Source organism: Carassius auratus, chromosome 3 (genome assembly GCF_003368295.1).
Source record: "Carassius auratus strain Wakin chromosome 3, ASM336829v1, whole genome shotgun sequence".
Taxonomy (NCBI): Eukaryota; Metazoa; Chordata; class Actinopteri; order Cypriniformes; family Cyprinidae; genus Carassius; species Carassius auratus.
The window spans coordinates 27,068,160-27,083,530 of record NC_039245.1 but is presented as its reverse complement, the minus strand read 5'-3'; the positions used below and the strand labels follow the sequence as shown (position 1 = coordinate 27,083,530).

Below are 15,371 nucleotides of genomic sequence, written 5' to 3'. Positions count from 1 at the left end.
GAGAAGATTTTATGATAATATGCAATATTTATCTAATTTATATGAGCTATTTTATCCATTTAAATTAATTAAACTGAGCTTCTTCATTTTTTGGGTACACTTGCTACTTCAAATGTAACCTTTTTTTTAGGTAAAAAATAATTGTACATTTTTGTTGATTATTTATAATTTTGAAAAGATTTCATGATACCATTCAATATTTTATTTTTTTTATCCTTAATTTAACTGAGTCTCTGGGCTATTTTTTCCATTAAGATTTCATTTTCGAGTCCTTCATTTTCAAGTGTAATGTGTGACTCACACATTATAATTGAAATGTAACTTTTATTTTATTTTTATTTTTTTCAGAAAAATCAATTTATTATGTCTTGGTTCAATAATATTTTGGGATTTTTTTTTTTTTTAAGAAAATCAATTAAATACAGTTTCGTTTGGTAATATTTTTTGTTGATTATTTTTTCATTTTGAGGATATTTTATAGTACGATGCAATATTTATAGAATATTTATGGACTATTTTTTCCATTAAGATTTCATTTTCGAGTCCTTCATTTTCAAGTGTAATGTGTGACTCACACATTATAATTGAAATGTAACTTTTATTATTTTATTTTTTTTTTTTTCAGAAAAATCAATTTAATATGACTTGGTTCAATAATATTTTGGGATTTTTTTTTTTTTTTAAGAAAATCAATTAAATACATTTTCGTTTGGTAATATTTTCTGTTGATTATTTTTTCATTTTGAGGATATTTTATAGTACGATGCAATATTTATAGAATATTTATGGGCTATTTTTTCCATTAAGATTTCATTTTCAAGTGTAATGTGTGACTCACACATTATAATTGAAATGTAACTTTTATTTTTTTTTTTTTTTTTTCAGAAAAATCAATTTAATATGTCTTGGTTCAATAATATTTTGGGAATTTTTTTTTTTTTTTTTTAAGAAAATCAATTATATACATTTTCGTTTGGTAATATTTTTTGTTGATTATTTTTTTCATTTTGAGGATATTTTATAGTACGATGCAATATTTATAGAATATTTATGGACTATTTTTTCCATTAAGATTTCATTTTCGAGTCCTTCATTTTCAAGTGTAATGTGTGACTCACACATTATAATTGAAATGTAACTTTTATTATTTTTTTTTTTTTCAGAAAAATCAATTTAATATGTCTTGGTTCAATAATATTTTGGGATTTTTTTTTTTTTTTAAGAAAATCAATTAAATACATTTTCGTTTGGTAATATATTTTGTTGATTATTTTTTTCATTTTGAGGATATTTTATAGTACGATGCAATATTTATAGAATATTTATGGGCTATTTTTTCCATTAAGATTTCATTTTCAAGTGTAATGTGTGACTCACACATTATAATTGAAATGTAACTTTTATTATTATTATTTTTTTTTTCAGAAAAATCAATTAAAAACATTTTCGTTTGGTAATATTTTCTGTTGATTATTTTTTCATTTTGAGGATATTTTATAGTACGATGCAATATTTATAGAATATTTATGGGCTATTTTTTCCATTAAGATTTCATTTTCGAGTCCTTCATTTTCAAGTGTAATGTGTGACTCACACATTATAATTGAAATGTAACTTTTATTATTTTTTTTTTTTCAGAAAAATCAATTTAATATGTCTTGGTTCAATAATATTTTGGGATTTTTTTTTTTTTTTAAGAAAATCAATTAAATACATTTTCGTTTGGTAATATATTTTGTTGATTATTTTTTTCATTTTGAGGATATTTTATAGTACGATGCAATATTTATAGAATATTTATGGGCTATTTTTTCCATTAAGATTTCATTTTCAAGTGTAATGTGTGACTCACACATTATAATTGAAATGTAACTTTTATTATTTTTTTTTTTTTTTTCAGAAAAATCAATTTAATATGTCTTGGTTCAATAATATTTTGGGATTTTTTTTTTTTTTTTAAGAAAATCAATTAAATACATTTTCGTTTGGTAATATATTTTGTTGATTATTTTTTCATTTTGAGGATATTTTATAGTACGATGCAATATTTATAGAATATTTATGGGCTATTTTTTCCATTAAGATTTCATTTTCAAGTGTAATGTGTGACTCACACATTATAATTGAAATGTAACTTTTATTTTTTTTTTTTTTTTTTCAGAAAAATCAATTTAATATGTCTTGGTTCAATAATATTTTGGGAATTTTTTTTTTTTTTTTTTAAGAAAATCAATTATATACATTTTCGTTTGGTAATATTTTTTGTTGATTATTTTTTTCATTTTGAGGATATTTTATAGTACGATGCAATATTTATAGAATATTTATGGACTATTTTTTCCATTAAGATTTCATTTTCGAGTCCTTCATTTTCAAGTGTAATGTGTGACTCACACATTATAATTGAAATGTAACTTTTATTATTTTATTTTTTTTTTTCAGAAAAATCAATTAAATACATTTTCGTTTGGTAATATTTTTTGTTGATTATTTTTTCATTTTGAGGATATTTTATAGTACGATGCAATATTTATAGAATATTTATGGGCTATTTTTTCCATTAAGATTTCATTTTCAAGTGTAATGTGTGACTCACACATTATAATTGAAATGTAACTTTTATTATTTATTTTTTTTTCAGAAAAATCAATTTAATATGTCTTGGTTCAATAATATTTTGGGATTTTTTTTTTTTTTTAAGAAAATCAATTAAATACATTTTCGTTTGGAAAATATATTTTGTTGATTATTTTTTCATTTTGAGGATATTTTATAGTACGATGCAATATTTATAGAATATTTATGGACTATTTTTTCCATTAAGATTTCATTTTCGAGTCCTTCATTTTCAAGTGTAATGTGTGACTCACACATTATAATTGAAATGTAACTTTTATTATTTTTTTTTTTTTTCAGAAAAATCAATTTAATATGTCTTGGTTCAATAATATTTTGGGATTTTTTTTTTTTTTTTAAGAAAATCAATTAAATACAGTTTTGTTTGGTAATATTTTTTGTTGATTATTTTTTCATTTTGAGGATATTTTATAGTACGATGCAATATTTATAGAATATTTATGCGCTATTTTTTCCATTAAGATTTCATTTTCGAGTCCTTCATTTTCAAGTGTAATGTGTGACTCACACATCATAATTGAAATGTAACTTGTATTATTTTTTTTTTTATTTTTTTTTAAGAAAATCAATTAAATACATTTTCGTTTGGTAATATTTTTTGTTGATTATTTTTTCATTTTGAGGATATTTCATAGTACGATGCAATATTTATAGAATATTTATGGGCTATTTTTTCCATTAAGATTTCATTTTCATGTCCTTCATTTTCAAGTGTAATGTGTGACTCACACATTATAATTGAAATGTAACTTTTATTTTTATTCAGAAAAATCAATTTAATATGTCTTGGTTCAATAATATTTTGGGAATTTTTTTTTTTTTTTTAAGAAAATCAATTATATACATTTTCGTTTGGTAATATTTTTTGTTGATTATTTTTTTCATTTTGAGGATATTTTATAGTACGATGCAATATTTATAGAATATTTATGGACTATTTTTTCCATTAAGATTTCATTTTCGAGTCCTTCATTTTCAAGTGTAATGTGTGACTCACACATTATAATTGAAATGTAACTTTTATTTTTATTTTTTTTTTCAGAAAAATCAATTAAATACATTTTCGTTTGGTAATATTTTTTGTTGATTATTTTTTCATTTTGAGGATATTTTATAGTACGATGCAATATTTATAGAATATTTATGGGCTATTTTTTCCATTAAGATTTCATTTTCAAGTGTAATGTGTGACTCACATTATAATTGAAATGTAACTTTTATTATTTATTTTTTTTTTCAGAAAAATCAATTTAATATGTCTTGGTTCAATAATATTTTGGGAATTTTTTTTTTTTTTTTTTAAGAAAATCAATTAAGTACATTTTCGTTTGGTAATATTTTTTGTTGATTATTTTTTTCATTTTGAGGATATTTTATAGTACGATGCAATATTTATAGAATGTTTATGGACTATTTTTTCCATTAAGATTTCATTTTCGAGTCCTTCATTTTCAAGTGTAATGTGTGACTCACACATTATAATTGAAATGTAACTTTTATTATTATTTTTTTTTTTTTCAGAAAAATCAATTAAATACATTTTCGTTTGGTAATATTTTTTGTTGATTATTTTTTCATTTTGAGGATATTTTATAGTACGATGCAATATTTATAGAATATTTATGGGCTATTTTTTCCATTTAAGATTTCATTTTCAAGTGTAATGTGTGACTCACACATTATAATTGAAATGTAACTTTTATTATTTATTTATTTTTTCAGAAAAATCAATTTAATATGTCTTGGTTCAATAATATTTTGGGATTTTTTTTTTTTTTTTAAGAAAATCAATTAAATACATTTTCGTTTGGTAATATATTTTGTTGATTATTTTTTCATTTTGAGGATATTTTATGGTACGATGCAATATTTATAGAATATTTATGGGCTATTTTTTCCATTAAGATTTCATTTTCAAGTGTAATGTGTGACTCACACATTATAATTGAAATGTAACTTTTATTTTTATTTTTTTTTTTTCAGAAAAATCAATTAAATACATTTTCGTTTGGTAATATTTTTTGTTGATTATTTTTTCATTTTGAGGATATTTTATAGTACGATGCAATATTTATAGAATATTTATGGGCTATTTTTTCCATTAAGATTTCATTTTCAAGTGTAATGTGTGACTCACACATTATAATTGAAATGTAACTTTTATTATTTATTTTTTTTTCAGAAAAATCAATTAAATACATTTTCGTTTTTACATTACATACATTAATGTTATCAAATCCAAAAAGATGGGAATGGCGCGTCACGTGTCTTTCTGTCTATGTTAATTTTTATATGCTTATTTACGTATACGTATTTGTTCAAATTAACACTAATCTACCGTATTTTTCTGTAAGTTGCACCTGAGTATAAGTCGCATCAGTCCAAAAATATGTCATGACGAGGAAAAAAACATATATAAGTCTATAAGTTGCATTTATTTAGAACCAAGAACCAAGAGAAAACATTACCGTCTACAGCAGCGAGAGGGCGCTCTATGTTTTCAGTGTAGACTACAGGAGAACTGAGCAGCATAGAGCGCCCTCTCGCGGCTAGAGACGGTAATGCTTTCTCTTGGTTCATTTCTCTTGGTTCATTTCTCTCGACTTATAGTCAGGTGCGACTTATTTATCAAAATTAATTTGACATGAACCAAGAGAAATGAACCAAGAGAAAGCATTACCGTCTCTGGCAGCGAGAGGGCGCTCTATGTCTTCAGTGAAGACTACAGGAGCACTGAGCAGCATAGAGCGCCCTCTCGCGGCTAGAGACGGTAATGCTTTCTCTTGGTTCATTTCTCTTGGTTCATGTCAAATTAATTTTGATAAATAAGTCGCACCTGACTATAAGTCGCAGGACCAGCCAAACTATGAAAAAAAAGTGTGACTTATAGTCCGGAAAATACGGTACACACTAGATAGCGCACTAACAACTTCTGTCACAAAAATGCATAATTTCTCTTCAGGAGCCTCAGTAAAGATAAATCTTTTGTCTTTCATATTTAGTTGCTCTGAAGATGAAGGAAACACATTATAAACATAACACAGAATTACGTTTAGGATTAACTCTGTGAGTGATCTTACACAGAAAATATTAAATTTTGAGGTGGACCCGAGTGGATTTGTTCTTCTTTTCCTGAAACACTTGATCAACGATGCTTTTACTGTAAGGTTACTTCCAAATCATGGTTTGATATTTGTTAAATTAACACAGGTCTTGTCTTTATCTGTCGATGCTGTCTGACCATTCTCAGTGCTTGCATGGGCCCATGGAAAGAAGTATGAACATTAAGCCTTCTTCAAAGTTTACTGCATTCACACATTATATAGTTGCATTGCAAGGGCTGGTGCTTTAGTTTATCCAGTGAGATATGGATTACATCTGTGTCGAGTATGAGCCAAAACAACAAGTTAGCTGAGGTAAGCATATAGTCAGCAAATATTGGGCATATAAGGAATAATATTGGCAGTGAACACTTCAACTTTCAGTAAAGCACAAACTAAATAGAAAAAAATTAAAGCCCTCCTTTAATATATTCCATTGTGCGTTTGTGAAAATGTTTTAGCTTTAAAGGGATACTCCACCCCAAAATGAACATTTTGTCATTAATCACTTACCGCCATGTCATTCCAAACCCATAAAAGCTTTGTTCGTCTTTGGAACACGATTTAAGATATTTCGGATAAAAACTGGGAGGCTTGTGACTGTCCCATAGACTGCTAAATAAATTAAAGTGTCAAGATCCAGAAAAGGTATGAAAAGTCTTTGTCAGAATAGTCAATCTGACATCAGACGTGCAATCTAGGTTATAAGAAGCAACGGGAATACTTTTCGTAAGCTAAGAAAACAAAAATAATGACATTATTCAGTAATTCCTTTGTAAACGGTCTCCTCTGTGTCTCTCAATATCACTGTGGCGAGGCTGACACAGAGGAGACCGTTGACATAGAACTGTTATTTACTTGGCAGTCTATGGGACAGTCACAGGCCTCACGGTTCTCATCCAAAATATCTTAAAGATGAACAAAGCTTTTACAGCTTTGGAATGAAAATTTTAATTTTGGTGTGGAGTATCCCTTTGAGTACTTAAAAAAAAAAACTTAAATAGAAAGTCTGACACACTTTGCCTCTGTATTCAAAAATATGTATTAGTTTAGTGTATTTTTATTTGATGTGTTTTGTACTTCTGTTGATCCTTTGTTTTTCTCTTCACTCATTGTTGCTATTTTTTGTTGTGAGTATGATAATGATTATATTTATGATGATTATTTGTATAATTTATGCCGCATGTGCCTTATGTTGCTGGATGTTCCCTGTCTTGTTATGTACAATTTGTAATAAATTTTAATAATACTTATAATAATAAAAATATTCCCTCTGAGCCATGTGGAGTACTTTTAGGATGGATTTAAGCTCTTTTATTGGACTTCTATTTAACTGTTGAATATCACCACCCATTCACTGCCATTATAAAGCTTGGAGGAGCCAGGACATGTTTTAATTTAACTCCGATTCTATTCGTCTGAGAGAAGACAGTCATATACAACTAGGATGGATTAAGTGTGTAAATCATGAGGTAATTTTCATTTTTGGGTGAACTAACCCTTTCATTTGAAAAACACAAGTCATCCGATGCGCTAGATGGCGCACTAACATCTGTTTCTCGCGGTGTCTTATGGGTAACATCCGCTGCGCGCTGATCCTCCATTTTGTTGTTGAGATCAGAGCAGGGGACGCAGCACACATTGTTCTGTAAATGAATAACACACTTCTCTTATAGCGGATCAGAGATAAGGCCCAGGCACGATGCTTTCAGCTGCCCAGTTACTGGATGAGTTGATGGGCCGGGACCGGAACCTGGCTCCGGACGAGAAGCGCTGTAATGTTCGCTGGGATCACGAGACTGTAAGTGAGCGGACGGCTAGCAGCGGCCGCGCTTCGTTAAGTTAAAGTACTCGCGCTCAGCGCTCTGCAGGTCACCGATCGACCCGGAGAACGAGTGTAGATGAGTTTGTAGAGATGCTCAGATGACCGGGGTGGTGTGTGTTAGTGTTGGGGTCAGTTAGCACGCTAGGCTCGACACGCGCTAAACACGCGACTGCAGCGTCCAGCCCTCGCCTTCATTCGTGTGTTACGAGCAGAAACACTTTTATTAGCCCGCAACAACCGCGAAGTACAGACCGTTTGTGTCAAACTTATCGAACACTGTTTGAGCTAACGTTACAAATGAATGACTGTTCAAATAATGCGACTTAAAGATAATGCTACAATTCTGTGGAGACCTTAGCAACAATATTGAGATGCCTTGACAACCACCAACAACATCTTTTCAACGTGGTGACGAGTTTGCGCCTTTAGTTTAAGTGTTAATTCGTTTGTTGTAAACTTTGGCTTAATTTTCATAATTTAATGTAAACGTAAATGCATGCTTTTTGCAATTAAATGATATATATATATATATATATGTGTGTGTGTGTGTGTGTGTGTGTGTGTGTGTGTGTGTGTGTATGTGCTTTTGTCTAGATATAGTTATATGGTATATGCGCAATATGTAATTTAAGCGTTTATGTATTTTAATCAAGTGCTTTACATGTGCTTTATTATATTAGTTCAAAATGCAACTAAATAGTGTTCAAATGATTTAAAATGTACTATAAGCAAAGCTTTTACTTTGTCATTGTTACTAAGTGCACTTTAAAAAAAAGGGTACTTAAGTGTGTTTAGAATCAAAGTCATTGAGGTGAAGTCTAAGTACTCTTAAAGGCACAATTCACCCAAATATGAAGATTCTGTAATTAATTATTCTCCTTCAAATTCTTCCAGTGCCCTAAGACTTTTGTTCATCCTCTGAACAGCTGAATATATTTTAAATGAAATCTGGGTTACAGTGAATGCATGTGCCTGCTGCTGTCAACGGGGTGATGTCTGCGTTGATGGCTTGGGCCCGTCATCACTGCTTACAGCTATATTTCTGTTTGTCATCTTTTGAGATCCACATAAAGAGAGATTCAGTACTCGTGAGGATTTAACACAAGTCTTCACTCTTTTCTTTAGGTCTGCAAATACTATCTGTGTGGCTTTTGCCCTGCTGAACTCTTCACAAACACACGATCAGACTTGGGTAAGCACCGCTTCTCAAATACCTCTGTCTCGTTTTATTCTTGCGATCCACATTGTGATGTATCATTTATTTTCCAGGTCCTTGTGAAAAAATCCATGATGAGAACTTGAGGAAAATGTAAGTTAATACTCTATATTTGTAAGCGTCATGAAAACCTATCAAGACCACGTTTATCTCCAAAATTAGATGATCTAATGAATGTAGGCTTTTTTTTTTAATAGTTTATTTTTGTATAGTGTTGCTTATTCATTCTTATTTGAAATTAGTTTTTTTTTTTTTTTAAGCCTGTGACTCCTGATTGTCTCGCATTAGGTATGAGAAGAGCTCCCGCTTCATGAAGGATGGCTATGAGCGAGACTTCCAGCGATACCTGCAGAGCCTCCTGGCCGAGGTGGAGCGCAGGATTCGGAGGGGGCATGCGCGTTTAGCCCTGTCCCAAGCCCAGCAGAACTCTGGAGTAAGCTTCTGTAGCCTCCACTGTCTTTACACCTTTATATTACCAGATTTCTTTGCCTGATTCATCTTGCACATCTGCTTAGGACAGTCTGTTATATTCATATAACTCTGATTTCCAGGCACCGGGTCCAGCTGGGAAGAACGAGGAGAAAGCCCAGGTCCTCACTACGAAGATTGAGGAGCTTGTTGTTCAGGTGGGCTCTTGGTGTCATAAGCTGAGACACAAGCGTGGTTTTGTTGGAGAGGCATGTAAATGTGTGTTTGTGTGCTCAGATTGAGGAGTTGGGCTCGGAGGGCCGTGTCGAGGAGGCGCAGGGCATGATGAAGCTGGTGGAGCAGCTGAAGGAGGAGAGGGAGCAGCTCAGCTCCAATCCTTCAGTGAGTTACACATCCAGGTTTAACCAGACATATGTGACCTGTTTATGTATTTAATTGTTAAATATATCCGTATGTCATGGGCTTTCAGTTTGAAATCGAGACGAGCACGTTTGGGCACTGACATGTTTTCTTGTTTGTCAGACGATTGAGAGCTTTGCTGCTCAGGAGAAGCAGATGGAGGTGTGTGAAGTGTGTGGTGCGTTCCTCATCGTGGGTGACGCTCAGTCCAGGGTGGATGATCATCTGATGGGAAAGCAGCATATGGGTTATGCCAAAATCAAAGCCACGGTCGAGGAACTGAAGGTGAGTTGATGGTCAATCTCATGACTTGGGGTCCATTATAGACATTTCAACCAATCCTACAAGTATTTTTGATGGAAATATGGAAGGGCACATTCTAAGTAAATTTATAAAAAATATTGAATAAAGTTGTATACACACACGCACATAATATATCCAAACACATACTGAAACATGAAGGTCTTAGCTTTATGGTTTAACGTTTTAGTTCTTAATTTAACTTTTTAAATAATAAAAATATAAAAGATGTTTGTTTTTAAATCACTAGTGCAGCACATTAATTGACTAAAGCTAAATGTAAATTAATTGTATTTTCATTTGATTAAAAGTTTTTTGTTTTGTTAAACTTGTATTAAATCATAAAATATATCAAAATGTATTATGTAAAAAAAAAAAAAAACAATTACCACATTTTCATATGAACTTCATTGGTGCAAATCTTAAATTGTTGATTTTTAACCCCTGATTTTCTGTTTGATCGCACAGGAGAAGCTGCGTCGGCGCTCTGGGGAGCCAGAGAGGGAGGAGCCAGGGAAGAAAGAGAGGGAGGACCGGGAGCGTGAACGAGAGGATCGAGAGAAAAGACGCAAAGAGGAAGAGAAGGAGAAGGAGAAAGAGAGGGAGAGAGAAAAGGAGAGGGAGAGAGAGCGGGAGAAGGAGAGGGAACGCGAGCGGGAGAGAGAGCGTGATAGGGACAGGGAACGGGAAAGAGACCGGCGCAAGAGGAGTCACTCCAACAGTAGACACTCCAGCCGCACGTCTGACCGGCGCAGGAGCCGCTCGAGAGACAGGAAGAGGTCCAGGAGTAAGGAGCGCGACAGGAAGCGCAGCAGGTACAACTCAGAACACACAAACTGAGCTGGGTGCATGTACAAAATATTATCATTTTTTGTTATATTGGAAAGGGAAAGTTATTTTGTTTTAGTGTTATTTTAGAATTATGTATATGCTTTTATAGAGTTTACTAATATTTTGAATTAGCCTTTATTTTTATATTATCCTTTTTTAAAATTAAATAAAATTTTCTATTTTTTTTATATATATTTATATTTCAGCTATATTTTAGTTAACAAAAATGTTTTTTTGATAGTTTGATTTAGTTATCAATAGCAATACCAGTTTAACATACTTTACTAGATCTTCACCTGTTGTGGCTTAGCTTGTACTGCTAGATAAACTCTCACACATCAACAGGAGTCGTGAGCGAGAGAGGAGGCGCAGCCGGGAGCGTTCGGACAGGAAGAGACGCTCTCACAGCAGGGAGAGGAGGAGGTCCCGCAGCGCCGAGCGCAAGAGCCACCGGCTCCGCAGCCGCAGCAGAGACAAGGACAAGGACAGAGGAGACCGAGACAAGGACAAATCCTCTAGGGACAAAGGTGTGGCCTTTAATCTCCATTAGTTCCAGGAGACTTCATTTGTTATTGTTAGCTTTTGATCAGAGCATTGTGTCTTTTGTTGCATTTTAAATAGGACAAAATCTTTTTATTTATTTTTTTATTTTTTATTTTTTTTTTGGCACCCCTCACCCACCACCTTTCAAAAAGAGGAAACCTTTGGTAACTTTTACCAGTTAGGTTACACTCATTTGATGGAAGTAAACTAAAGAGAAAATAAACTTTTTAGGATACATTTTTGCATGATATAATGTTATACACAGAACTATCTTAATTTAAAAGGCACATAACACACATTTTTGGCCGATGTCATGTTAATGACCTATGGTGTAGTATTGAATCCTCCATAGAGTCTTTAGTTTTATCAGATTTATAAAAGATGCTGCTTTACACTTCTCTCTGAAAACATCCAAGCTCCTGGAGGTTTGCTGTGGGCGGAGCTAAAATTACATGCATGTTCATATTGTATTACATTACATTATATCTCTTAAGCGCTGATTGCCAACAAAACACAAATTTGATCCAGTTTTACCCACCGCCTAATGTTTCGACTCATGACTGGGATCTTTTATCACTGGGACGGGAAATCTACCCTTTATGATGTCAAGAACGGCCATGCTCCAAAAAAAAAACAAAAAAAAAACAACCTAAACTTATTCAAATGCAGAAGGAGTCTATTTGCCACAGAAATACTCCGTTATACATCATTATAAAATGGCATTTTAAGAAAAAATGTTCGAGTCTTCATTAAACATACAGACAAATGAATCATTGCATTAGAAGTTTGGAAGAATTTCATTGAAACACTTTGAACTGACTTGTGAAACTCAATCAAATTTTCACAAATCTAACTCTATTTTTCTGAATGGCCCAGATAGCGATGTCTGTGTACTGAAAGCAGTTGTGATTTCTCTCACAGAGCACAAGGACTCCTCCGATGAGAAAAGGAGCAGCAGAAAGGGCTCGGTTGAGAAGTCTAAAGAGCTCTCCAAGCCCGAGCCCATGGAGGCCGAGCCTCCCAAAGCGGAAGTGAACGGCACCGCGCAAGAGCTACATTCTGAAGGTGACACACAGTCCAATTAAAACTGGTCTGATAGGACCTCAGATCAGCCCCAGGTAAGTGCACCGTCCCCCCCGGCCCGGGTCTCTCCCCCTCTCCCCTTCCCCCCTTTTCTTTCAGTTCTGTCTGTGATTTTTCTTCCTGTTTTTTAATAGTGCATCGTAAGTATGCACTGAAGATGGGGACTAGGCTGATGAAACAGAAGAAAGTAGAAAGAAACAAACCCAGAGGGAAAGGCCAGTGTAGTCCTGAAAAACATGCTTGGAGGTACCTCGTTTTGTATCGGTCATACATCTGTCTCCTCAGACAAGTTCTCTTCCAAATTTACGTGTTTATTTTTATTTGATTTATTTTTTCCTAACTCTGCCTTTACTACCTCAACCTGTTTACTCTTTGCTCGCAGTAAGATTAAACTAGTTATTCACACATCTATTGCACATGTAAAATGATTGTGTGCTCGTATGCATGTACATGCATAAGCACACAGCATTTTACCATCTGATGTCTGTAAGGTGTTAATAAGAGGATCATTGAATTGCAATGAATCCAGATATATGTATTTACATTTTTTTTTGTTGGAGTTACATGGACATGTTGCTCTCTTAATACCGTCTGTTCTTAAAGTTGAGATCCGGTAGCTTTGGGATGATGGAAGTGTAGGGTTAATGAATTATTGCAGCTGACTTCCGCACCTCACACAGCGTTGGTGTTGTGATGCGACCCCATTTAAAAATCAAGGATACTGTCAATCTGTGCAGGTACTCACCAAGGTACTCCTTTCACTACCCACATCCATTTGATTGCTGTTTCCTGTGAACGTGTCTCAGAGCTTGATGTTTGTTTTACCCTATCTCTTCTTTCCCAATTTAAATGTTCTCAGTTTGGGTTTCAAGTGCCAATGGGTTTTACTCTACGCCTAAACGGGTGGATGTCAGGTTTACAGATGAGCCTAATTGATATCCCACAGTAACCTATCACACCAGATTGAGCTCAAAACAGATCTTTCTCCTTGTTTGTGTCGCTTATTTTCATTTTGCCTGTTTGGTAACCAGTAATAGGTTTGATTTAGGGCTGGGTGATGTAGCCAAACAAATGTGTATCAGTTCATCTTAATGGATGAACTTCTCAAATGGCCTAAACTAGCTTTTTTTTTTGTCTTTTTAGAAAGAGGAGCCATCATTTTGCCATCATAGCCTGTTCGAAATGGCTACAAAATTTAAAATGAAAGTAGTAAAATAGTGTGAATTAAAGGGAACACAAAACAACAGTGAAATGTGACGACTTATGCAGTTAAGTTTGCATGAGGTGAAAGATGATGTACACATTTACATAATAAATCTTCAGCCCTAATATGCACTAATATGAGTACACAGGAATAAACATGAATATTTATCTATTAATGTTGAATCACAGTTTTGATTTGATCCATAGGATAAATCAGACTTGCTAAACTTTCATGCATTTCATGCTCCACTTAATTTTTAAAGCCATTCAAATCGTTGAGTGTATACACACAAGTGTTTTATTGTATATCATGGCTGAATCTGTCTGGGATCTTGGATATATCGCTCAGCCCTAGCGTTAATTAGCTTGTGTTTTAATGCAGGTGTGTCTTTTGGAAGTAAACTTCCACTTTTACGTTCTCTCTCTTCGTGTCTTGATTAAATTCCCTACTTGTGTTGTCCTTAAAATAGCAGTGCATGCTTTCAGAGCAAGATCAGCCTACAGTGTCAGAGTCTGGCCTTGTAGAAGAGGGATATCAATTCTTTCAAAATGTCATTGTTTTCTCTGTGTGCTTTCCTTCAATCATTGTTACTTGCAGCCGAGCAGTTACTATCGCTGCTGCTGCCATTGTAAATATGAACCTTGAAATCTCTAGGTTTTAAAACGGATAAAGAGAGGATATTTATAAAAGTGATCAAATGTGTCGATTGCCGATTGGAGAGTTAAAATTTGTAGTTTGATAATTTTTGAAGAGCTGTGTAAATGCTGTTTGTGATTGTGCTGTGCATGTGTCTGGTTTCACACACTAATGGCGTTCTCTCTGACCGTTTGTGACCATCAGGAGGAGTTTGAACAGCTGCGAGAGGAAGATTTGAAGACGTCCATCTGACAGCTCAACTCCGCTGCTTTAAAACAAGGTGAACCACAGATGTAGTGGCCTATATGATAAAGATGTAAATGTAAAATCCACAATGTTTCCACAGGACCTTGTTCTTTTTTATTATGTTTGTTTGGGTTGTTGTTTTGTTTAGTTTTTTGGTCTTACTGCTATAAGCTGGCATGGTCCACCATTACTTGTGTTAGTCTGCATTCAGAGTGAATAAAACACTTGTGGCATGTTTGCTCTGTACAGTCCGCTCTCACACATTGGATTTACTGAAGATCGGTTCTGTTCAGTATTTTGACTTGAAGACTTGACGGTCTCTCAACTGCTTTATCTCTTATTTTCCCCTCTGTATGCTCAATCCCAAATTTATACGGTTTTAGAGAAGTGTTTTCATTTTGTTCGTTATAAAACCTGTATTTGTCATGAATAAAAATGAAGAGAAAATGCTGATGTAATGTTGTTGTTTTTCAAAATGCAATTGGTGCATGTTGGGGAAAAATAATGATTGGAAATATAACTGCTACAGATACTAGAAGGTTTTTCCTTGTTGAACTTACAAAAAATGAGTCATTTGTCTGCAAATCTACAGAAAATCAAAAGCTGAGATGTTCTAGGTGTATTTCAGTCCTCTGGTCGTGTGTGTGTGTGTGAATTCATGATTACTTGAGCAGGCTTGTCAGTTCATTAGATGGCCATCATTAAAGGAAATCTCCAAAGCTGTTCAGAGTAAGTTTCAGTACATACCTGCAAACCCCTCTGTGTGTACCAGGGTAAATGGGATACATCTTGATCATTTAACAAGTTGACACTTAATGGGATGCACAACGTTTTCTCTGATTGGAACCCTGTGAAGTAGGTGAAGATAAAATTATTAGTCTTTATTTTATCTTTATTAAAAATAATATAAAAGAACAAAGA

General features: G+C 33.1%; 1 protein-coding gene across 1 annotated transcript; it reads left to right on the top strand.

Moving 5' to 3' along the window:
- The first annotated feature begins 7,317 nt into the window (after window positions 1-7,317).
- On the top strand, window positions 7,318-14,903 carry luc7l3 (LUC7-like 3 pre-mRNA splicing factor). Its single transcript, XM_026217710.1, has 11 exons — window positions 7,318-7,539; window positions 8,689-8,755; window positions 8,833-8,872; window positions 9,068-9,212; window positions 9,331-9,405; window positions 9,485-9,589; window positions 9,731-9,892; window positions 10,376-10,722; window positions 11,084-11,265; window positions 12,203-12,399; window positions 14,409-14,903. The coding sequence occupies exons 1-10, from the start codon at window positions 7,441-7,443 to the stop codon at window positions 12,364-12,366; spliced, it is 1,386 nt and encodes a 461-aa protein (XP_026073495.1). The 5' UTR covers window positions 7,318-7,440; the 3' UTR covers window positions 12,367-12,399; window positions 14,409-14,903.
- Window positions 14,904-15,371: the final 468 nt, after the last annotated feature.